The 27,335-nt window shown below is 19.1% G+C and overlaps 1 protein-coding gene across 2 annotated transcripts; it reads right to left on the bottom strand.

The window, feature by feature from the left end:
- Positions 1-27,335, bottom strand: LOC100871201 (UNC93-like protein MFSD11). 2 transcript variants are annotated; one of them, XM_086912587.1, is made up of 3 exons: positions 26,967-27,306; positions 4,418-4,518; positions 1-4,283 (listed from the first exon to the last, which is right to left on the bottom strand). In XM_086912587.1, the coding sequence occupies exons 2-3, from the start codon at positions 4,440-4,442 to the stop codon at positions 3,247-3,249; spliced, it is 1,062 nt and encodes a 353-aa protein (XP_086768713.1). In that variant the 5' UTR covers positions 4,443-4,518; positions 26,967-27,306; the 3' UTR covers positions 1-3,246. The 2 variants fall into 2 exon arrangements, with proteins under 2 accessions (XP_086768713.1, XP_003698133.1); XM_003698085.4 differs by having other exon boundaries at positions 1-4,518; positions 26,967-27,335.

The following is a 27,335-nucleotide window of genomic DNA, read 5'->3' on the forward strand; positions in this document are numbered from 1 at the left end:
TTATATTTTCCTACATTATATATTATAATTCAAATATACATATTTATAAATATACATATTCATAATATACATATATAAATATTATTGTATTTTTCACATCTGGATTAATTTACTGAATATTTTATATTCAGTTTAAAAATTAACAAATATAAATCAATAATAATAAACAAATTTTATTAATAAAGACGAATATATATTATTTAGTAAAAATTTTAATTCTATAAATATAATACTATAACGCCATAATATATGAGCTATAAACATATTTATAAAACTATGTTTTAAATAAATTTCAAAATTCAATTATAGTTTGAAATCTTGAATAGATTATTATTCCTATATGTAAAATATTTCATATAGAGTATGATAAACTAATTTCTTTAACTTTATAAAAATAATTTCAAAATTATATTTTTGTATATCAATTTACATATAACTTAAGTATATAATTATAACTCGGTATATAATTTAATATAATATAGAAAATCAATTAATAATATACGCTTTTCAAGTTATTATTATAAATATACAAAATATAAAATATTATTTTTTTAAAGTTCTTAAAATGTCGATAGTAGAAAACTATTTAATATTTTAATTATCAAGAATATATATATATATATATATATACACACATACACACGTGCGTGCGCGCATACCCTTAATATTTTTTAAATTATTGTTATAAATATACAAAATATAAAATATTTTTTTTAAGTTCTTAAAATATATATATATACACTGCCGCTCAAAAGTATATGGACACTTAGCATGTACATGAAATTTATAATATCTAATGTATATTTTTATTATTAAACAATATTTATTGCTAAATTCTATTACGATTATGTATGTAATAATTATAAAAACTAATTCTAATAATATTAAATTGACAATTTCATTATTCAATTTTCTTAAACAAATAAAACTTTATTCAATGGAAGAAAAACTGCGTTGTATTGTGCTGCGTGCAGACAATTTGTAAGGTTTTTCTCATTCTGTTGACGATGTATCATTTGAGTGAGGTCTGCTACCTTCTCAAAAGTAATATAAACATTTAAAAACATTATACCACACGAAAGAACCTTAAATAAAAGCATAGCTATCACTGTGGTGCTCTGTCGAGATCAGTTCAATTCGAATACTTATGAAAACAAGATGGGCATGAAAACAAACGAATTAAATGTAGAAATGTGTTCGCAATCATTATTTTATCGAAAGAAGGCTATTTTATAAGAAAAATTGCAGAAAAAATAGGAGTTTCAAAATCTTGTATGAGATATTGTATAGTATTAAAAAAGTTACGATGAGATTTACAAAAATTTGTTCCTCTAAAAAAACCTGGAAGACCTAGAAAAACGATTGAGATAGAAGACCATCATATTATAACTACAAGCAAAAGAAATAGGAAAGAAATAGCTTTCGAAATAACTGCAGAAATTAATGCATCTAAAAACACAACAATTTTGATTTCAATAGTAAAAAAGCGCTTTGCAGAGGGCGGTCTCAAAGGTTATGCTGCGATTAAAAAATCATTATTAAGGAGACAAAATAAAAAAAAAAGAGGCTTCAGTGGGCTAAGTGCCATAAAAATTAGATATTGCAAGAGTGAAAAAAAGTATTATTAAACCGATGAATCTAAGTTTTTGAATCCAAACGGCATGTTTTTGTTCCTCGAACAGTTTCCGAAAAATTATATGTTTGACAATTGTTTAATATCCACAGTTAAACATGAAGATTCTATGATAATATGGGAATGATTTAGAAACAATATGATGAGAGATTTAATGAAAATAAATAAAATTTTAAAAAAAGAAAAATATTTGAACATTCTAAGAGAAAATGCAATTCCATTCGGACATAATTGACAATAATTTTACATTTATATAAGACAAAGACCTGAAACACTTCTAAAATATATAAAAATTATTTACTGCAATTACAAGAGAATTCTGATATGAAAATAATGGAATGGCCATTACAATCATCCGATCTGAATTCCATAGAAAAACTATGGGATTATTTAGACAAACAAGTCCGAAAACTATGTCCTAAAATAAAAGAAAAACATTTGTGGAAAAACAAATGTAGAATCCGAGTGGCACTATATTGATAGCGAAAGAATGAAAATGTTAATAGCCAGAATGTCACAATTAGTAAAAGCACACGGTAAATATGTAAACGAAAAAAATATAATTACTTTTTATCATTATTACATTACATTTTATCGGTGAAATATTTAATTAATTATTATTAAAATATATTTTCCAACTGTGTACAAACTGGAATACATACAATGAAATTAAATTTATCAAAGTTTTCATAATTTTTTCAGATAATTATAAAAACTAGGGAAGTGTCCACATATTTTTGAGCAATGTGTGTGTGTGTGTGTGTGTGTGTGTGTGTGTGTGTGTGTGTGTGTGTGTGTGTGTGTGTATATACAAATTTAATTTAATTTTATATTATAGTTTTTTTTTAAATTCATTATGCAATAATTATACAATTTTCGTAATTGGAAGTTCGTATCATTAAATAAAATATGCAAATAAAATTTCTTTGATAGAAATTCATATAATTCATAATTTTAATTTTGTATTTATATAAAAATATAAATTATTTATTATACGCAAATAATATTTTAAAAATATATTATACTAATAATGAATTGTTTTATGCTTCAATCTTAATTATAAATATATTCAAATAAACAAATAAAAACAACATAAATTTTTTTATAAGTTTATATTATATTGATAATTATATTTTAAATTAAATCATGGTTTTCATAATAATAATATCTATTTTATTATTAACAATAGATTTAAATTTAACAAGTGATACTTTTATAAAAATGTCACGAACTTCTTCGTTCTAAAAAAGTTATAAATCTTTTATTTTTATTTTACAAGTCCAATATGATTACTATTCAATAATAGCAATAAAACTATTTCATTATGTATAACTTTTCTTATTTAATAAGTATTATAATAATGTATAAAAATACAGTCTTTTATGAAATGATATTAAACACTAGAATTACATGATTATAAGTGATTTGATAATATATAATTTCATTGTTCGTTTTTACTTGTTATATAAATACATCAGAATAAAATTATTGAATTATTTATATTATTTCTTTATTTTTTTTATTTTTTTTTTTTTTTACATATGGAATAAAATAAATTCTGTTTCTTGAGCATTATTTATTCTTATTTCTTCTTTTATTTTTTCTTGAAGTTTTTATTCACTTGTCAAATCGCTTTCGGATTGTGTATTTTCTCTTTCTCTTCTTGTGATGTATTCCACGAAACAAAATGTAATAGTACCAATAATGATTGTAATTGTTAAAATAAGAAGCTGTACATGAAGATAGACAACACTGCTGTAAGCGAAACTTATTGCAGCAGCGACCGATTGGCAAAACTTAAAAAGTGCAAAAGCAGGTGCACTTTGTTGCACAAAAAGTAATCCTAATAACGAATAAACTTGCGTATTAAAGCAAGCATCACCGAAACCTAGAGCGAGACTTCCGGCCATTGCTAAAATTGGTGAAGGATTAATATATCCTATACTGTCAGTATCTTCGAATGGTGAATCATTTGGTAGATTAATAAAAATTGTAATAAAAGCAAACATATGTACGCAAAATCCAGTAATAACCACCGACCAAACGCCACAAATACGAGATACTTTCGAACCAAAAATACCGAAAAGAGCTCCACCAACTACTTCTCCGATTCCAATAAAAATTCCAGAAAGACCGATTAAACTTTTACGTGAATCACCAATCGCTTTAGTAAACCCAATACTCGATGAATAGACTCCTGAATAAAAAGTCAATACTAATCCAGTATATATAAAAGTCAAAGATAACAAAAGCATTCTAGGCGTAATGAAGAGAGTAAATGCATCGATTAAAGCATTCCAGGCAGCTAACAATGGCTTATTCCTTGCAGGTTCTGGTATTCGAAGTTCTTTGTCCGCACTTGAAACACCTTCAGCTTCGCCCAAAATTAGACTGTTCGAAACTTTTCTCAATGTGATTAATAAACACATACCAAGAGTCGCTAATCCAGTGAGTACACTGAATACGAGTATTCTAATCGATGCATCAATCTTAGGATGAGTAAACATAATATATACAAATAGATTACCAGCGAACATCGAACATTGAAAAATCGCCCAAAATATTCCAGCGTTTCTGGACATTGTTTCCGAATCACTATTTTCGGTTAAATATTGGCCATGTCCAGTCCAAATCAATGCAGCTCCGAAACCTAGAATACATGACGCGCCATAGAGTAAAGCGTCTTGCGGCCAGAGGAAAGATCCTATGAATAAGACGTAGCAGCAAGCTCCAGTCAATATAGCAACTCTTGGCCCTGTTAGAGAGATGTATGATGGTGCTAACCAGTTGCAAGTGGCAAAGACGGCATAGATTATCGCTAAGCTAGTGTAGGCCTCGCCGGTGAAATTTGGATTATCTTCTCTAATACTTTGCAGCACAGTTTTCTGCACAAAAAATAAATCTAATATAATAGAAAAGCATTAGCAACATTATAAAGCAATATATTTAAATATATAATTAAAAGATAATTTTTAATATAAAAATATATCAAAAATATAGATTAAAAATTTTTTTACATTTCCATTAAATTCCATTTTCAAGAAAATTATGTTAAAAAATTGAATATATATATATTTATTAAGTATGATCTGATCAATATTATCTCAATCTGATTAACCGCGTTTGTCTTTAAATAATGTTAATATTATTTTTAAAAAATAATCAGAAATCTTAATAATTTAATTATTTTATTCAGAAGTTAGTGAAAAATCCTTCATCTAACTATATAATCATAATTTAATAATAATAATACTTAATATATTAACATTAATTAAATATATAAATGATATTAATTTAATTTATGACTTTGATTCTTTTAGAATGAATTATCTAATATCACTGCAACAACAAACAATATATATATTATTATATTATATAATATATTAATTATTTAAAGAATATAAGAATAAATAGAAATAAGAGCAATTGGATTGAATAAATGAAATAAGTATATTCTTGATTTTCTTAAAAATAAAACTCCATATGAAAAAATTTTATTTCTATTATTTTATTCTATTTAAATATATTTCCAATTCATTTTTATACCAGAAATCAGCTTTTTTCATTTTCAGTACACCGCAAACACTTTATATTTTCATTAAATTAAACTTAAACGATACTTTTTTTTGCCTTTCAAATATGTAAATTATTTAACATGATTTATTTTGATATATTTAGCAGATAATTTTAGATCAAATGTTTTTTTTTTAATTTTTTATGTACAAAATGATTTTTATTATTAATTAATTAAAAGCAATTGTAAAAAATTAATTATAATATACTTTTATTTATTAACAATAAACATAATATAATAGTAAGCACATAAATTCATATAGTTTTATTTTTTTCATCATAACATTATTTTTCTAATTTATTTATGACGAATTCTTATTTCTTTTAATTTTGAAATCTTTTAGAATTCGATATTAAAAAGTTCATAAATTAAAAATAATGATAAGACACAAGTTATGTGTTATTTATTATTATTTATTTTTTAGTTTTCCAAATATAATTTCTTTTAATATGTATATAAATTTTATAGATCGTTAAAATGAATAAAACTATCTCATGTTATTATTTGATATATATAAATCTTTTATATTAAACAAATTAATTAATAAATCATTGTAAGTTACAATTTATATAGACAATTTATTTATAAAGAAATTATTCAAATAAATAATGTACTAATATATTAATAATAATGTATTAATATATCGCTATTACATAAAATATTCAATTATTCATGTAATAAAATTCAATAAATTATTCTTCTTTACAATTACTTTTCATGATCATGAATAATGATCCATTTGATTAAACATTTGATTATTGTATATACGTTTTAAAACACTCTATCCGACGATACATAAAAAAAATATATTATTCTATTTAAAAAATGAAATGAATTGATTTCAAACATGAGATTTATAATCATCTATGAAAAAATTATTTATTATCTTTTAATATCATGCAAATTTGAATAATACATATTTTTCTATTACCAATAACAGCCGAGATAATGAGTTCTTTTAAATGTTTTTTTAAATTTCATGTTATATATATTAATAATTATATATATAATACATAAACATATATTTATGGAACTAAAATCATAAAATCATAAAATCATAAAACAAATAATTAAATCCAATGTAAATCTGATATAAGTCGGAATTTTTCTTTCTCATAACTATTGTAGAAAATAAAAAATAAAAGGAACCAAAATCAATCATAATTTTTTTCAGTTTTTGAATTAAAAAAACTTAAATTTAACAATTAATTTTTATCTTAAAGACTCAGATTAATCATTTATATTATATATAAATTAATTATTTTTTTATCTTAAATTTATCTTTAAATTTTGTTTCGTCGATAAATTAATAATTATTTAAAAAAGAGAATTTCTTATCATTTTAGATAATTTTAAAATATGCCAAAATTAATATTTTGAACAATTTTTTCATGTACATATATTCGTTGTTTTTAACTTTATTTTCCAAGATATCAACAAAAATATTTTTAATTCTATATAATATACATATAGTTATTAGATAATTATACAATTTTGAAAAAAATCAATTTCAATAATTTTGACATGTTATAAAAATATAACATATGTTATCATCATACTAATTAAATCTTCAGAAAATTATAATCATTATTCATTGTTTATTATATAGAAAATTTTTAACAATTTAAAATTATTAACAAAAAATGTTTAATGTTATTCATTAATAAAAAATAATATTATGCAAATGGTTTCATATTCGGTATAGAAAATTAATAATATCCGTGAAATAAATCGGATTTAAAAAATAGTAAATAAGAATTTAAAAAAGGAAATAAATAATAAAAAATAGCTAAAAGGCGTAAAATAATAAGACACAGAAAAGAATGTATAAAAAAAAAAAATAAGAAAAGAAGAGATTTAAAAAATTATACAAAATATTGATAAGAAAAAAAAAACAATGTTTGCAATAGAAGAAAGAAAATATGGATTCAGTTTCAGATTAGTAAAATAAGATCGGAGAATGGTGTATTTAAAAAAACGACGAAAGATAAAATAATGAGAAGAAAATAGTAAAGAGACAAAAAGAGACAAAGATAAAAAGAAAAAAAGAATCAAAATAAGAAAAAAGCAAAAAGAAATTTCAAATTATAAAAAAAATATAAAGAGATAGAAATCAAGAAATAGAAATATTTCAGATTGAAGAAATTCAAATTATTTTCTATTAATAATCAAAATAAGAAGAACGATAAAAATAAAAATGAATATAAAAAAAGAAAAAAAATGGAATAATAAAAAATAAAAATCAATATAATATTATTATCAATATAATAACTCGAATATTTAGAAAAAGAAATTCGATACGAAAGGGGGGAAAGGAGAGAAAGAAAAAAGAGAAAGAAATAAAAAAATACTAGGAGATGGTAGAGGTTGAAATTTAAAAAATAAAACAAATAGATAAATTTTAAGAATAAGGTAATAAAAAAATTAAGAAAAATCAAGAATTATAGAATTAAAAAAAGAATATTGTTCATTGTTTTTTCTCTGGAATAATAAACAAAAAATCTTTTTCTAAAATCGTCTATTTTTATTCTTAATACTGTTAAAAAATTATGCGTTTAGTCTCTTGACATCACATGTATAATAATAAGAGATTTTCTTTGATTATTTAAAATTGTGAATAGAAATATATTATACAATACTATTATACAATACTATTATAAATAAAACAATTATTTTTATTTAGTGAAATTAAAGTATTTCATTGTTTCGATCTTATTAGCGTTTTCTATTAAACAATCAGTATGTGTATTCATATTGGCAAATGCATGCCATAATTATTCTAACTAATTAATATTCCTCGCGTGGAATTTTTTTCCAGTAATGAAGCTAAGTAAAAGAAGAGAATATATAAAAAAAAAAATATTCATAAAAAATAAAAAAGCAAAGAAAAAAGAAGCAAAAAAACAATGATATGAAAATTAGCTAATATGAATAAAATAAAAAGAGAACATTTGATAGAAAATATAAACGGAGGAATATTTCATAGAGACATTAAAAGAAGTGAAATGAGAAATGAGAAAAAAGAAAGAAATAAAATATGGATGAAATTTAAAAAAGTTAAAAAAAAACAAAAAAAAAACAAATCTAAAAAGAATGAAATCAGAAAAGAATGATATTATACAAAGAAAAAATAAATTTATTGCTTTTGATAAATTTTTTTTTATTTATGAAGTAAAGATTTAAAAAATAAAATATGATGAAAAAAAAAGCTGAAAATAGAAAAATTTCACGAAAAATATATAAGATGAAAGAAATGAAATGAAATAAATCAAAATATATGATACGAAGAAAATTAAAAAAGAAAAACAAGAGAGAGAATAAGAATAAAAATTTTAAAACTAAAGAAGGAAAAAAAGTAGAAATAAAGAAGAAAAAATATGTCGAGAGGAAATGAAGAAAAAAACTGGGAAGAGAAAAAGATAATAAATGAAGGCAAGAAGATAATAAAAGATAATAGAAAAATAATAGAGAATAAGTAATATAAAACAATAAGGAAAAAATAACTGAAAAAGATAAAAAAAAATATTTGAAAAGTATTAAATAATGAAAACAGAGATTATAAGTCAAATTTGATTCATAATTTCTCTTTTTTTACCGAAATATATCTCTTTAAAATTATTTCATTTTTAACATACATGAATAAAACTTATTTTATTTTAATATTTAAAGAATCATAAATATATAATATATTCATTCTATTCTAATTTAAAGAAAATAAACTCAAATTTTAATAAATTCTTCTTATCTAAGTTATATTATTCTTATATAAGTTAAAAATGGAAAACAATATATTTCAATAAAAAAATTTTACAATAATAATCAAATTTGATTTTATCAAAAAATAATAAATAGATTATGATAAATTATGCAGAATATTCCAAAAATGTGAGAATATCTCTTATCTACAGATTTCTAATAGATACAGATAATTTATATAATTTATATAATAAAGCAATATAATAAAGCAATTTTTTGTAAAAATTTTTATTATAGTTTTATTAATTATTAAAAAAACAAGAGTATTAAATATTATTTATTCATTATTGATGATATAATTCGATATAATTTTTTATAAAAAAATATTTATTATATTCAACACATTTTCTTGTTTTGATTTGGTTAGTGGCATATCTAACGCTATCATCGCGATAAAACTATTATATATTTCAATATTGATCAATATTTTTTGTTAATAACTTATTAATAAAACCATAACGAAAGTTTTTACAAAGAAAAATGTTGCTTGAAATTACCTCAGGAATCTCCAGTTAATGAATGTTTTCATATTTTTTGGGTATCTTGTATCATATAATATATTGAGATTATTTTCATTAATACATTACGAAAATAGAGAGTATAAAGAAATCTTCTTGATTTGGAACAAATCATTGAATGACTGATTGCAGAGATTTCCCATTTCTCTTAGCATTACTTTTTAATTGTTTATTTTTTCTTTTTTTATCAATTAATCAGTCTTAAACTACATTCTTTACAATTTATCAAATACCTTTCTTCTTATTAAAACACAATTTTTAATAAAATTAAAGAACTTTAGTTATAATTAATGAAAAGAATTATAGTTTCTTATTTAAAATAAATAATATTTTAAAATATAAAAAAATATCAATATCGATACAAAATAGAGAAATTAACAACAATAAAAACTTAAATGAATTTTACATGATTGTTCAGAAAATTTTTATATACCTAATAATGATAATTGTATTATTCTCGTAAATAAATATAATCGAAAAATACAATAAGAGTGACACATGACAGAATTCTTAAAAAAATGAAATAACTATCTATCTCTATTTTAAATATTTACGATATATTTAACATTACTTAATTTTATGTGCATACGGAATTTAAAAGAAGAATCTGAAAAAAAAGGAATATTCCGAATATTTTGTAAGACGATTTTTTGCAAATAAAGATAAGCTCATAAAATATTTAATCGATTGGCATATTGAATTATAATTTTCAGAATTATTTAGAATATTTTCAATCATTATTAGAAGTTTTTAAGATATAATCTTGCATAAGAAAACATAATTTGATGTGAATAATTATGAATCTAAATATAACTAACATATTTGATCTGGAATGAAACAAGGATGCAAGGAGTAAATAAAGAAGCATGAAGCAAAATGGCAGCCAAGTAATATACAATTATTGAGAAACAATCAACATTGTGATTCTCAATAAGAGATGGGATTATTGATAAGAAATACGGAATTCATGGAGATGTTACAATTATAACGACTATGACCATTTTTTCTTTTATTATCTATTGCAAGGACATAAAATGCAAAAAATTTAGCTTTTGCAAGGCGAATTGTTCGATAAAATAAATATTCTCGCAAGCAAGAAGCAAACAGATTATATGAAATCTGGTTATAAAGAACGAAATGTAAAAAATATTTTTCTAAAATATTTGCAATATTTGCAATCAAAATATCCGCATAAATAAAATAACAATTTATATACAATGATCAATTAATTCAATATCCATTAAAAGATCTTATTGAATTCTTCAAAATGAATTCGACTTTGAATAGATTGATGAATTTGAAATAAAAGTGAATAAAGATGTCTGTAATACGGACTCACAAATAAAGATTTTTTAAAGGTAGATTTAAAGATGAAGCAACTTTCAATCAATAGACAGAAAATAAATGATATTCTAATCTTTGAGTTTTTTGAACATAAATATAATAAATAATTGCGTATATTTAAAATACTCAGTATAAACATATTTTAATTGAAATGATTATTAATTATTAAGTTCGAAAAAATATACGAAACCAAAATAGAAATGAGTATAATAATAAAATTATAATAATTAAAATATAGTAATATTTTATTGCTCAGGGGTGTATCAGTTAATTCTCAAATTCACAAATAGTTGTGTGATAGAATTATCCAATTTTCTCTCTGCAAATATATTAATCTACTAATATTAATAAAAAGAAAAAACGAAGCTCTAAGATTCTAAATGGTTTAACGCATATTGAATAAAGAAATAGTTAAACATCGATATTCTTTTTTCATATAAAAAACTTTTTGATTAATCATAATGGAATAATATAATTTAATTATAATAATAATTAATCATTAATGTTAAATTTATATATGTAAATGTGCCATATCTTGTATATCTTGTACATATATCAATTGGGTGTCCTGAAACGAGATCACTGTTTTGATTGTTTTATCTCTACGTCTTTATGAAACGCCGCGTTGTCTGTCGACGCAACATAATAAACTCAGAATAATAGAACAAAAGCATCGGCACTATCCACATCTACATAACATAATTTATTCCTATTTTCTTAAATATATTCTTAAATATATTCTTAAATATATTCTTTTTTGCTGTATATTTTTCATTTTTTGTTCCGCTCATAATACATCATATAATCAAATCATTTCATAACCTATAGGTTATACATCCAATATCTTTCATTATCGTGTAGTGACTGATTTAATATTATAATAAAAGAATAAGAAATTTTGTGCTTTTTAAATTAAAATTAAAAAATAAAAATAGCTGAAGCAAAATTGTATCATCTTCATCATTTCAATAGACAAAACTATTAATTATGGAAATGACAAATGGAAATTTACATAGTAAAGAATAACTGAAAATATATATCAATGATTCGATTTAGAGATCTGAAAATGAAATCTGTTTGATTTAACAACAAAATATGATAATGTTCACGCAGCCTGGTATGCCGTACCACAAGCGGAACAAACGATTGAGCGATTGACAGATCATAAATATAGAAATAAATTAATAAATATAGAAATGCTATTGAAAGTGCGAGATATAAAAATATCCTATAAAGAAATGGAAGAAATCTATTATGCAAAACGATATCGAAAGAATTATTTTCATTGTGATTCTCACGGCTCTGATATTAACATAAAAAAAATAATACTTTCTGCAGAAATGTACACTTAATACATTTCTGCAGAAAATGCGGACATTGATTTGTAATTATATATTGAAAAAGCAATGGAAAAAGAAAAGAACAATGGTAATTCAAAAAAATAAAAAAGAAAACAAAAATATTAAACGTATTCAGGTTCAGCTAAACTACTCAACATAGAAGATATTCCACAAAAAGATGAAAATATATGGTTTACTTGGATGTGATGTATCACATATCTTTCAGAAAAGAATGGTTCAAAAACATGAAAATGTACGTAAATACATAAACAGTTCACGTAACAATATATATAATGGCAATATATTATATGTTAAAGACAAAAGAAATATTGACAGAACGTATATGCGTCACACAATCGATGGACCGTTCATCCATATTATATATATCTCAATTAAAAAATTTATTGTCAATTGAATGTGCTTCTAAAAAAGGAGTTATTTTTTATGAATAAAATATATTTCTTCAAAAACAATAAATTAATTATTAAAGAAAATTAAAAAACTTAATAACAAATTATATAAATTAAATTTCATATTTATGAAATATAATAGAAATATAATAGAAATATAATAGAAGCAAATGTGCTAATGAATACATCAGAATAGTAATATGAAAGATTAAGACACATAAATTTTAAAACATTACCATATAAACATGATAACAAATTCGAATGTGCAAAATTTAAAGATAAATGGCGTAATAAGAAGATATCTTTATTGTAATATCTATTGTGAAGAATATCCCAAGCAACATATATTCACTTTTTCCGAAAAGACAATCTGCAATTATAATATTGCTGGCCAATTATAATATTGCAAAAGAAGTTTTATGCTGATCTATAATAAAATGAGCTATTAAAGAATTGCATTATTTCTTATTATTGAAGGACGATTACTCAAGATATTGCTATGTTTATTTCTTAAAAGAGAGAAATTCAAAATAATTTCATGCATAAAAACGGACGGATATAATGTAAAAAAACTGAAATTGATTATGACAAAAAATTTTGTAATAGAGCGATCAAAAATTATTCATTTTCAAAAAATGAGACAACACTGCATTAGAATAAAATGGATTTATCGAGAAACAGAATAGATCAATTGTTAAATTAGTGAATTCTATATTGTATGCAAAGAAGTTACCACTATATTTATGGGCTAAGATGATGGCCATAGCTGTTTATATTAAAAATCAAATAACTACGGAAATCTTAAAAGAATCAACATCGTATGAAAAATGATATGACGAAAAGGCATCAATTGCGCACTTAATTTGAAATGACTAATATACTAAAAAATCAAACAAACAAGTGAGAGATAAATTCAGAAAAATATTTGATGATAAACTATAGTGAAAGAAACAAGGCTTATCAATCAATTATTCAATCCTGTTACAAAAAAATGTTATATTCGTAGAGATGTTATTTTCAACAAAAAAATTAAATATAAGTCTATAAAGATAATTGATTATTAATAATGAGACAAATAAAACAAATATGGAGCGGATAATAAAATTGATATCGATGATTATTATTAAAGAAAATGTAAAATTCTCCCCAGTCAATTCAACGAAATCTTTATATGCGTGAAAGATATTCAATGTCAACAGAAGCCATTTTGAAATATCTGAAACATTCCTTGTTACTTGTGAGCCACAAACAATTCAGAAAGCGTTAGAAGCAGAAGATTTGAATAAATAGCAATTAATGAAGAACTTGAATTTTTTGAAGAAAATAAAACATGGATTTTAATTTCAGATCAAATAATGTTAATATTATTTCGCTAAATTTTCAAAAAAAAATAAAACAAATAAAACAAATATAAGACCAGATTTATTATAAAAAACTATATATAGAGGGATAATATCGATTACAAAGAAATATTCTCTCCGGTCGTAAAATATGGTACTGTTAGATTGATGTTATCTCTGCTATAATGAATCTGGAATTGATAATTCAATATGAAGACTACATTTCTTTATAGTGATTTAGAAGAGACTATTTATATGCAGAAACTGGTTTCGAATTTAAATGATCGTGTATATTTGTTATGAAAAAGTTGGACTAAAACAAACACTAAGGCAATGGAATAAAAGAATCAGTGAATTTATTTGATTTCAGATACCGGAGGCTGAATATTTTGTCGAAATGCAAAAAGAGAATTGCGAATTTTGAAAATATTTCAAAAGATTTATGTAAAAAAAGTATTAAATAAATTCAATCATAAATCAGACTGTTGTAATGTCTACTGATCTTAATATTACGTTCACTAAGAATACTGATATAAGCGAAAAGAATGTTGAATCATTCCTTTATAGAGAAGTTATCGATTCATTACAAAACCTGATCTAGCATTCATAAACGTGTTAAATCAATTTGCAAAAAAAACTAAATAGAAATCACTAAAATTAAACGAGTATTTAAATATTTAAAAGAGATGATAAATTATAGTTTAGTTTATAATCGAACGTAGAAAAATTCAATTTTAATTGCATATTATTGGATGGATGATAGATATTGTTATGATTTATTATTTGAACGGTGGTTCTGTAACGTGTCACGTAAACAATTAACGATTGCTATCTTAGCAACTAAGATGGAATTTATAGCTTTATGTTCGGTAACGAAAGAAGATTAAGACGAATTTCTGCGGAATTAAATTGTTAAATCATTTTTAAAATTTACCAACATCTATTTATTGTGATAATCAAGCTGCAATTATTTTAGTAAAGAATCCAGAATTATATAAAAAAAATTATCTAAACATATATATATATAATATCATTTTATTTACAAAAAATATAAAATAGAAAAAATAGATATTAAATATGTTAAAAGTGATAAATAATGAATAAAATAATAAAACAATTAGCCGATTCATTTACGAAAGCATTACCAAAGCAAAAATTTCAGATTTTCTTATCTTAGAATGGTATTAAAAGAATGTAAATATGATTTGTCTGACATGAATATAATTTTATAAAAATATTCGTCGAGTGAAAGTGTTGAGCTTATAATATATGTATAAAATACAACTCATATTTTGTATATTTGTGAATTGGACGTGCTGGAATATCGTTTCGATTCTATTTTATCTTTTCATTCTTTTTAAACTGTTGTGCAACATAGTGAACTCAAAAAAACAAAGATATCTTGGTAGAACAAAAGTTCAACTTTATCTATATAACATTTTTTTTTTATGTAAAACAATTTATTTTTATTTTCTTTTATTAAGTATTTTTTCTTACTGTAATATTCTTTATTATTAATCAAATTATTCTACAATCTATTCCCTAAAATTATATATGAAAAAATAAGACTTCACAATATCTTCATAAGCGAGTAAGTTCTTATGAGAAACTATGAGAAATGCTCTGAGTTGATGTAAATGTAACAAAATAAAATAAAAAAATCTTTACTTAAAATTAATACAAATTTTTAACATTGTCGAATAAATAAATATGAATGCAAGATAAAAATTTTAAATATATTTGATGAATTTGTTTTTCTCGTTAGAGAAAACAAAATTGACAAAATTTTTTCAATATCCATTCTCTATCAATTAAAGTAAATGAGAAGAAATTTTTATCAATCAGAAAAAATTCATCCTATATTTTAAAATAAAATATTTATATATATTTAATGCAGTACCAAAATTTCAAATACTCACATATAAGTAATATAAATAGTTAAATTTATATAATTATATATAATTATTATATATAATTATATATTATTATATTATATAATTATTAATTTACTAAATTTTACTAAATTTTGGTAATTGAGATTTAAGTCAATGAAGAAACTATTTAAAACTTACTTCTGAATTAGTTTTATGGATTTTATTTGTAGAAGTATAAATTTAATATTATGCAGCGGTTAAGACAAGTTTTATTTTTATAATTATTGCATATTTATGCAGACAATTGTGACAGACAATTGTGTATTTTTAAAAATTACCATTTTAGATAATATAAATAAATATACTACATACATATAATTATGTAAAGCTGCGCTTTGTCTACTATTGATTTAAAATTATTATTTTAAATAATAATTTTTTTAAAAAGTACAAACTATATAGTATTTTAGTTAAATGCTATTATAAATCATCAAATTTTGTAAAAATTTTTTCCATTTAAAATAATGAAGTTTTAAATCAGCATCAAATTATCAAACAAGAAAAACAAAAATTCATTATACAAAAGTTAAGAAAAAGAAACATCTTCCAAAGAATATTTTGAAGAGAGAATATTATAAAATTTGTACTGCATAGTACATGTACTCCAATGATAATTATTGATGATCTATATTTCATGACAAAATTTAATGATCTAAATATTTTTTCAAAAAACTTAAAAGAGAAATTTCATTGTTCCTTAAAAAAATGGAAATTTTTAAAGAATGCGTTTTATAAAAAAAAATTTAGCATTTAGCAAAATATTTTTCACCTTTGATGAACATTTTTATTTTTTATTTAAAAAAAATATTAACATACTTTTACATATTTTAAATAATTAATTTTAAAATAATCATAATTTAAAATTTTATAATTTAAAATTATTTTAGAATATTAACAAATCAATTTGAGATTTATATATAACAAATATGTGAATATTTATCATTGCATTTTAAATACTATTTCGTTCGTTTTCATTTTTTCATATTATTTAATATATATTATATTTCTTTACATAAGTTTTTATTTTCTAGCAAAATAAATTATTTATATGTTATTCTATCCTTAAAACATGAATATTCTTGAGATTGCAAAAGCAATTTTTGTTAAACTAAAAACTAATTTGCAACTATATTATGTTATATTATAAATATATAATGCTGGAGAAAACTTAATGTATTTAAATATTTGATATGATAAATAGAAAAAAATTTATATTTACATACTTTATCTATTGAATATATTATTTAAAATAAGTATATTAAATTTAAAATTTAAAAAAAATTAAAAAATTTAAACATGAATTGATTATTGAACAAAATAATAAAATATTTTTCATTTTTTCTCTTTCTATCAATAATTATTCAACAATAATAGAAATAAACATATAAATATTTTTCTATGACATTAGTGGATTTAATTTATTATCTATAAAAAATTTATTAATCCATAAAAAAAATAAAATCAAAATTAAAAAATAAATCGAAGATGATTAGATAAAAACAAAATCAATCGATTTTTTTAACAGTAGATGCAGAATGGGAATAGTAAGAATATTGCAATGAATAAAATAAATAATAATTACTAAATATTATAATAAATACAAATAAATATGATGGATATGTCAAAATATCTTATCTAAGCTCCTGTAATTCTTATTATATACTCATGGCTATATGGACATTGTTTAATAAAAAATGATATAAATACTTAATAAAAACAAAAATGAACATTTTTTTTTAATTGCTGCGTTTATTCTATTTATTGATAATAACATTGATGATTATACGTTTGATTCTGCAATTCATAAATAATTCATTTCCGATTATAATTCTATTCAAAAAATTTTTATTTCAAGCAAATAAGCAAGTTATGAAGCAAGTTATATATCAATCTATTAAATTTCTTTGCTTCTTTTTAAAATATTTATGTAATTTTTACCGTACCAAATATTTTTAAATAATTATAATAAAATAATTGTCGATGGATATTTATTTTTAAAACATTTTTATAGTTTGATGTAATTATCATTCCTTATCAATATCAAATAGTCTTCACGATTCATTTTTTAAATCAAAATCTTCAAAATGTAATTTTTCATATTGATGATAATTCGTTCAATTAGAAACTATTTTTAAACACGTATTTCTTATATACATTTCGTATTCAATTTCAATTATTTCTTTTTTAAATTCATAAAATATTATTGAATATAAATACATATTTTTACTATACTTCAATATAACAAACATACAAGAAACGAAATAAATCAGAAAATGTAAATATTTTTAATTGTCTACAATTAACATTATAATTGTAATTTAATAAGCATTGTATTAAATAATGCATGTAAAAAATTAAATATTTTTAGATTAAAAAATTTCTATTATTTTTGCATCAATTCTATATTTACGATCTCATAAAAAATTTAAAATTTTATAAAAAAAGAGAAAAACTGAATGAGGTATAAGATATTGCAGATAAGCTTACTATGCATTGCTTTTTATTGTAAGAGATTTCTTATTGTAAATAAATTATTCTTATTGTAAATGAAAAATCACAAAAGAAATGAAAATTTTCACTAATATAAGATTATAAAAGATTATATAAAAAATATTAAATTTTATAATAAGACAAAAAATTAAAAAAAGAAATTCTCATAAATAAAAAATTTAAAAAAAAATCTATGTATTTTTGCTCGAGATCATGTTTTGAAAAAAAAATGAAAAGAATGTAATTTAGTATAGTAGAATATAGTAGAATAGTAATGAAAATGAATAAAATTATTATTTTTACATTTTAAAAAATGTTTAATTTAACCATTGACAAATGGTAGTAATTTTTTTTAACTGTTTATTTTATTAATAACAAAATATTAACTATTCCATTTATTAATAATGAATGGACAAAAAAATGAATATATAAAGTTTAAGTTACAAATTATAATTATCATATTAATTATATTATAAAATGTTATAACGAATTATAATTAATTTTTTGACTATATCCGAAATTTAATTTCGAAATAACGGAATCATGCAAATTTCTAGTATATTGACTTAATAAAATTGTATAGAATTCTCATTGAGAAATCATTATGTTTTCAATTCTTGTCAAATGCGAATAGTAAAAATATTTAATTCATAACTTAGAAAAGAAAGAATGTAAGCTGAAAATCTATTACCAGACATAATCATTTGAACCAGACATAATAAATTGAAATACATTTTATGATACCTAAATTTATAATATAAAAGTTTTAAAATACATAAACATATAAATAATAAAAAATATAAACATAAATTTTTTTCTTTATATGTTATATATATATATATATATATATATATATAGATTTACAAGTTAAATTAATTTTTTTTTTTTTTGAGTGATCATTCATCTATAAAACTTATCTATATAAAAATTTTCTTCGAATAAATATTTAAATTTCCAATCATATAAAATATGTATTTAGGATGTTGATGCTACTAGATTTCTATCATTTTTTTTAAAAGTAATAAACTTTAGAAAAAATTAGAAAAAACAAAAATTTAATTATTTTTACACAATTTACAAAAGAAATTTTTTAAATTTACAATGCTAATCGTGAAATCACAATATTATATTTTTTTTAAATTAGCATTTACATTCTTTTTTATACTTTATGATGTTTGTATTATGAAAATGAATTTGTTACATAATGAAATTTAATAAATACCTGATAGCAAAGCAAGAAAAATTAAAAAATTGTTGACCGATTTTTTCATTTGAATAATTATGATAATATTTTTAATAATGAACAAAATTATAAAAATTTTCAAATTTTGCAAATTTTTCAATAATTGAAGTTCAACGATTTAAAATAAAAGTTCAACGATTTAATGTATTATAACAATTTTTATAAAGTTGATAATATAACACAAAAAAATTTTGTTTCGCAAATTTTTTTTATAAATCGCTGATTATTTACTCAAAGAATTTTTACTCATAAAATTTTATCTTATCTATCATAAATTAAATTTATTTTAACAAATTTAAAATAAAAAGAAAATTAATTTTAAAAAATTAGTTCTAGTTAGTTATCGTATAAGAGAAAAATGAAATTATGAAAAGAAACTTTTCATTTTTTTTTTAAATTTATTATTTGTGAAAAAAAAACAACATTAATAACATTAAATTAGTAACATAAATATTCTGCATAAAAATAAATCATAAAAAATAAAAAGCAACATAAATATGTTTACAAAGAAACGTAACATTAAAATTTTTTCAATAATTTTTAGATGCATATTATAGAAAAAATTTTAAAGTAATTGGTATTCCTACATTAAGAATTATGTAAGTTTTTATTCAATTATTTTTTATACAATGATATAAGAAATTGGAAATGTAACAATCCTGTTGTATAATAATAAAAATAGAATTATGAAAAAAAATTTAATAATTTTACTAATTTTTAAAAATTGAAATATGACTTTCAAAATGTTAATTCAAGATGATTAAATAATATATGATATAATAAAAAAATAAATATTTTTTAATTAAAAATATTTTTTTTTAAAACATAGAATGTTTTAATATACTTTTTTTTATAAAAAAATTCTTATAAATATATATTTATTATTAATTTATAAAAAATTTAAATAATAAATTAATTGACATATTTTTCTCAAAAAAAAATAAAGATTTAAATTTTTTTTTATTTATACTTTTGATATTATATCAAATAGGTCATTTTTCAAGTATCATATCACTAAATATACAAAGTATTATTAAAAGATTATAAAATGATAAAATGATAAAAAATTATATTATTCATTTAAAAATTATTAAAACTCAATATATATAAAAATTTATAAAAAAATATAAACTTTTTTATGTTCACATCAATAAAAATTTATTGATAATTTTTATTTGTTATTAGAAAGATAAAAGAATAAAATATAATATTAGATAGAATATATCATAAGCTATTGTAATTATTTCAGACTTTATCAATTTCAATTATTTTGAAATATATTATCACGATTATTCTAAATTTTTGTTGAAGTCATTCAGCTTTAACTTTCGAAATTCATAAAAATTTTTATTAAAATATATAATTATATAAAATTTACAATATACATATTATTATAGTATTTGATATGTATTCTTTCTAAATATTGTTAGTAATTTAAAAATGAGTTGTTGACAACTATATATATATATCGAAAATATCTAAGTTATTATAGAAATAAGAAAATCATAGTTAATTATGAGTTTCAAAATATAATTACGATATATTTTCAATTAAACAAACAATAATTATAAAATAATTATAAAACAATAATAACATAATAAAATACATTAAATGTAAACTGTAATAAATGAATGATATTAAACTAAACTTAATCTAGCATAATTTATAATCTATAATCTATTAATATTTCTTTTTTATTATTTAGATTAATATATATATTCATCTAAACAACACATATATACTATCTAAACAATAAAAGCGATCTAAACAAATCGCCATTAAATGATTTTATGATAAAATGAAATATGTTTTGTACTCAATTTAAGTTTCAATGAATTAAATAATTCATACTATGATAAGTTATATAAAACTGATAATAAATCTAATCTAATTTAACCTAACTTAATCTATTAATTTACTATCTCTTTATTATTTAGATTATATAGAATTATATAAGATTACATAGGAATGTGATCATTATTAAATAATCATCTAGGCCAAAATGAATTATATTTTTAATTTAAATTAAATAAAAATGTTTTAAGAATATTTCAAAATCTAAAAAATCTGTAAAATGTATAGAAAAAAATTATTCATAATGATGATTTTGAATTTCAAAAATATTGAAATCAGTGATGTTATCTCTATCCCAATTTACTATGATAATTTAATAAAGAATAAAAAAAAATATTTATTACTATTAATATTTTTTAGAATTTAAAATACAAAATATTTACTAGAATAAAAAATACAGTTTAATATAACAATTAATTCCTGAAATAAATTTTTGCATTTTTATTATGAAATATTTTTAATATTAGAAAAAAAACAATCATTTAATTTGTATTTATTTATATTATTTTCTTATTTTAATAAAATTCAAATTATATTTTATTTTTATGTAATTCATTCTAATTTATTATTTTTAATTTGCATGTATAATTTTATATATGTTATATATATTTATACATATTTTATAAATTGTTATAAATATAATTTGATATAAATTAAAATTTCAAATAAATATATAATCTCATAAATATTTACAAGAGGAACCTAAATGTTATAAGTATAAATTTTTATAAAATATAAAATTCTTATAAAAATCTAATAATTTCTCCATAAACAAGAGAAGTATAAATTGTTTTAATTAAAATAATAATTTATTATTTTTAATTATCTTTAATTAACTTTTTATATAATTGTTCAAGTTAAAATAATAATTCACTATTTTTAATTAATTCCTAGAAAGAAAAAAATAGATTATATAAACAAAACAGTAATTAGAGATTATAAGTAATTATTAAATAAAATAATATGCATATGAAGTTTCAATATATTTATTTATATTTTCTTAAATACAAACTTCAATTTTAATTATGAAAAACAAATAATAGTAATTGTTAAAAATAAGTGCTTCACTAATTTCAATGGTCTTAAAATATATTCTTAAGGTAAATATTCTGAACAAAATTTTTTTATATATCTTATTATCATTTAACTTTTGTCTCAGAAAAAATTTAGTTTAAAAAATACAATGAGTGTCATACAATTAAGTAATATAATTATTAAATAATAATAATTATTAGATTTTTATTTAAATATGTATTAGTATTTAGAATTAAAAATATGGAAATAAGTGAATTAACATATCTTTATTAAATATGTATAAATGAAAATATATAATATTTAGAGAGATAAATATAGAAAAATTAAACACATTTGAGAATAACATAAATCACAACTAAAAATCAGATAGAATCTAAATTGCATTTTAATATTTTATTAGGAAATTATAATTAATTTTTCAACTCCTTATAATCATTATATCCTTATAATTAATTTCAAATTTAAAATTCTTTAGCAAATCATTTTATTCTTATTGTAAAGCAATTCTAATTTATTGAAAATGAATGAATTTAGAGAAAATGCTAATTTTTCTCTCTGATACATATCTTGTATATACGTTCATAATATACATGATATAACATAATATATAAGATTTCACAATAATTAAAGATTTATTTTTTATTACTTTTTTTACTTATTACATAATGTATATATTAAAATATTAATATTCGGTTTGAATTTGATATTGCGATAATGTTTGAATTTTTTTTGTAACAATTATAAAATAAGCAATTCTTAGTTACATAAAAAGTATATTTCAGAATTATTATTTAGATAAAATTTAAAATTATTTAAAATTCTTATTTTTTTTGCAATTTGTTTAACATTTTGCTTCTGTATATTTAAATATCATTTGTACATTTATTGTGAATGAATACTAAATGAATACTAAATTCTTAGCACTAAAAAAGATATGTAGCTTCCATTTTAGAATTCTCGACAAAGTTCATTATTTATTAAAGATTTTTAATGTTCATCGCCTTATTGAATTTTCTTCAGACAATTATTTTTCTATCAAATGCACATATATCAAATTTTAACTTGTTAAATATAATTTCATTCTAGAAATCTTTTTTAAATATTTCTTTGCAAATTCTATATACTTTTTTTTATTTTATCAATTGATATTAGATTTGATTCAAACAGCACATCTATTGAATATTCATATATTCATTATTAAGTATTTAGATGATAGAATTATTTATTATTACATAAATTTTATTTTTCAACTTAAATATCAATTTTGATGCATTAATATATGAATTATTTATAATAATTTTAATAATCCATTTTTTGCTTATCTTGTATATTTACTCATTATATTTACTCATTATAACTTCGTTCATTTTTAATTTATTCGATACACAATTGTATTTTTTGTATCTTTTTATGTATTATATAATTATATATTTTTATTAAGAATTTTAGAAATTAAAATTTTTTTCCTTGTTATGATAATAAATAACTAAACTTGCATTATATCATAGTTATCTCATTTCTTCAATCATCTTTTCTTTATTTAAAGCGATGAAAAGCATTCGAAAAAAAAAATATAGAATTATGAAAAAAAAGATCGAATTTCTCTAATTTATCACAATCATACCAACATATACGATTTTTAGTGATTTTCATTTACATTATTCTTAAATATAATTTTTCTATTAAAAATAAAACTTATAATTTGAAATTATACTTATTTAATAAAAATGTTAATTAAATAATCTTATTTTCAAAAATTTTTCATTCTAAATATATAATAAAACTTTAAAAATATATTTAAAACTATATTTTAAACAAAAATCTTTTAATTCTAATATGATATGACAAAAAATTCATACAAAAAATATTTTCAATGTTTGAAAATCACATTTTTAAGATTTGTAATAAAAATAATATAAATTTTTAAATATATAATTCATTATAATAATATAAATCAATAATTATGAGTTATCTTGATTTGGTTGTGATAATGTGATAAACAATCGCATTTTTATTTAACTTAATCAAAACTAATTCATGAAATAGAAAGTTTTATTATTTATCTTATATCAATTGATAAAGGACTTGGATATTATTCAAATAATTTCAAATATTTTATTTTCGGAGTCGAATAAAATAGCATTAATTTTTTAAATAATTATTCATTCTTTTTATATTTTTAAAATTATCTCTTAGATCTCATTTTTTAAAATTATAAAAATTCTAATTGTTATAATTACATATACTTAATACATATATGTATATATAACAAAAGTATGCAATTTATTAATTTTGAAAAATTTTAATTTTTTTAAATTCATTATTCTTATATATGAAGTTTAATTTGACATACTTTTTATTAAAAATAATTATTAATATATCAAAAAATAAAAAAAAAGCATAGAGTTCTCACTATTTTTTATGTGGAAACTGAAATAAATTTTAATAAATGAAATATATTAAATATATAAAGACATTTTATTTTTTTCTTCATTTCAAAATAGTTTATATAATAAATGATTTTTTTTATTGATTATATTAATATTTAATTCTACATTAATTTTTTAATAAATCAAAGAATTAGTATTTATTATAAAAACAAATTTCAAATAATTATTTTCATAAATTTATGAAATTAAGCAAAAATATTATAAAAAATAAAAATATATTTTTTTAAAATAAAAATAAATTATAAAATAGCAAAAATAGCCTTTTAAATTAAAAAAAAATTATATATATATCTCAAATTATATAAAAATACTTTTAAAAATAATAATTTATTTAATTTTTTTCAAGATATAAAAATTGATGAAAATAAACAACTTTTATTAAAATATTGAAATATTAAAGATATTTCTTAATAAATTATTAGAATATATTTATTGAATATTTTCTATTTTAAAATCACAATATGAATTAACTTATAAAATTTTATTCATTTGGAAATATTTTATATATTTATTAAATAAATCATTTAATCTCATTGTAAAATCATTAAATATCATTAACTGAATTAAATATTTTTCACACATTCTGTTTTACAAGTTAATATAATAATTTATCAAAAATTAGAAATTATAAAATATTAGAAATTTATGCATACATTACTAACATTAATAACAATATATTTAATTAAAATTAATGTATTAAAATTTATATTAATAACATTAAAATTTATCTTCTATTTTGTTTCTATATTATTTTTATATATTATTTTTGTATTATTATTATAATAATATTATAATAATTTTGTATTATTATAATAATTATTATAATTCATTATGCACAAATATGCATATGTATTATATAAAATATCATAAAAATTTTAAAATACTAAACTTATAGGTATTTCATATTCATTCAGATTTTTTTATAATTATTTTAATAAAATATTTTAATAAAAGTCTTATTAACTTAAAATTAATACTTAATAAATAAATATATAATAGATATAGATATATACAATATAATATTTTTAATAATATTCAAATATACAGAATGAAAAATATTGCAATAATAGTTGAAATTTAAAAAAATTTAATACAATTATTATAATTAAATAATTTTATATTTAAATCTCAAGAATTATTATATTTAAATAATCCTAGCATATAAAATAATATAAAATAATCCTTATACAGAAATTCTTATATTTTCAAAGTTTTTATTTTTTTCATAACATATTTATTTACATGATATTTATCATATACATATATATCATACATTAAAAAATTATTAATTATATATATATTTATTATATATTATAATTATATATATATGTATTATATATATGTACATTAAATCAAATATAATATAATAATAACAACAATTAATGACAACAAAATATTATAAGAAATTTTAATTATTGATTTTCAACACTTTTAACATAATATTTAATAATTTTCAATCTAAATATAATTCTCTAGCTTAAACTATATTTATACAATATAACTATATTTATACAATACAATAAAATAAAAATAAAAATATAATTTAATCATAAAATACAAAGTGAAAAAATTATTTAAATTAATTTTAATGTATTAATATAATATAATATATAATATAATACAACTGCTTCAGTTATAATTATTTTATATCATTATATCATATCATAACATATAATAAATATATAATATTTTTTCAAATATATTTAATAATATATTTAATTTATAAATCTTTATATTTCAAATAATGATTATTTAATTTTAAATCTTTTATCTTAATTAATATAAAACTAAAAATTATATATATAAATATTATATATGTATAAAGATATAAATTATACATATGTACATATTACTTCTTATTTTCACACTTATTATGTGTAACAAATTAAATTTCAAATTTTTATATATTTTATAATATAAAACTATGAATACTATTATAATAAATATTAAATTATAAAATATTTAAAGAAACAATATAAAACACAAAATAAATAAAAGATTTTCAATCAAAATAAGAAAATTATAATAGATACTATTACATTTACCTCAATATTTCCCATTGTCTGAAATGCTGTAAATACCAGCATAAAGCCACAACTCAATATTATCACATTTAAAAAACTTCTATCGATCATAATGAACGTTGATTCAAATATATCAAATAAAAAAAAATACTTTGCATGCACGTTTAAATTTCGTTATTCAAAATCGAATATCAGTAATAAACATATGGCTATGTTACAATGTAGATAAGAAATAAGAAACAAAACCACATCAACGAATGATTGCCAACAATATATAATTTTCTTCGTCCATAGTTGCCATGATTTGAAGTCATTGCAAGTATCATAAACAGATATGTTACGATAGGACAAATATCGATATATCAATAATCCCTATACCATTTGTATACT

The sequence above is a fragment of the Apis florea genome, unplaced genomic scaffold, assembly GCF_048593485.1.
Source record: "Apis florea isolate Af1SG1 unplaced genomic scaffold, ASM4859348v1 contig_3391_pilon, whole genome shotgun sequence".
Taxonomy (NCBI): domain Eukaryota; kingdom Metazoa; phylum Arthropoda; class Insecta; order Hymenoptera; family Apidae; genus Apis; species Apis florea.

Excerpts from the sequence above, each read along its gene's own strand:
- LOC100871201 (XM_003698085.4), bottom strand. The coding sequence starts at position 27,056 with ATGATCGATAGAAGTTTTTTAAATGTGATAATATTGAGTTGTGGCTTT. Across the intron at positions 4,519-26,966 it reads AGACAATGGGAAATATTGAG|AAAACTGTGCTGCAAAGTAT; the intron begins GTAAATGTAATA and ends TTTTTTGTGCAG.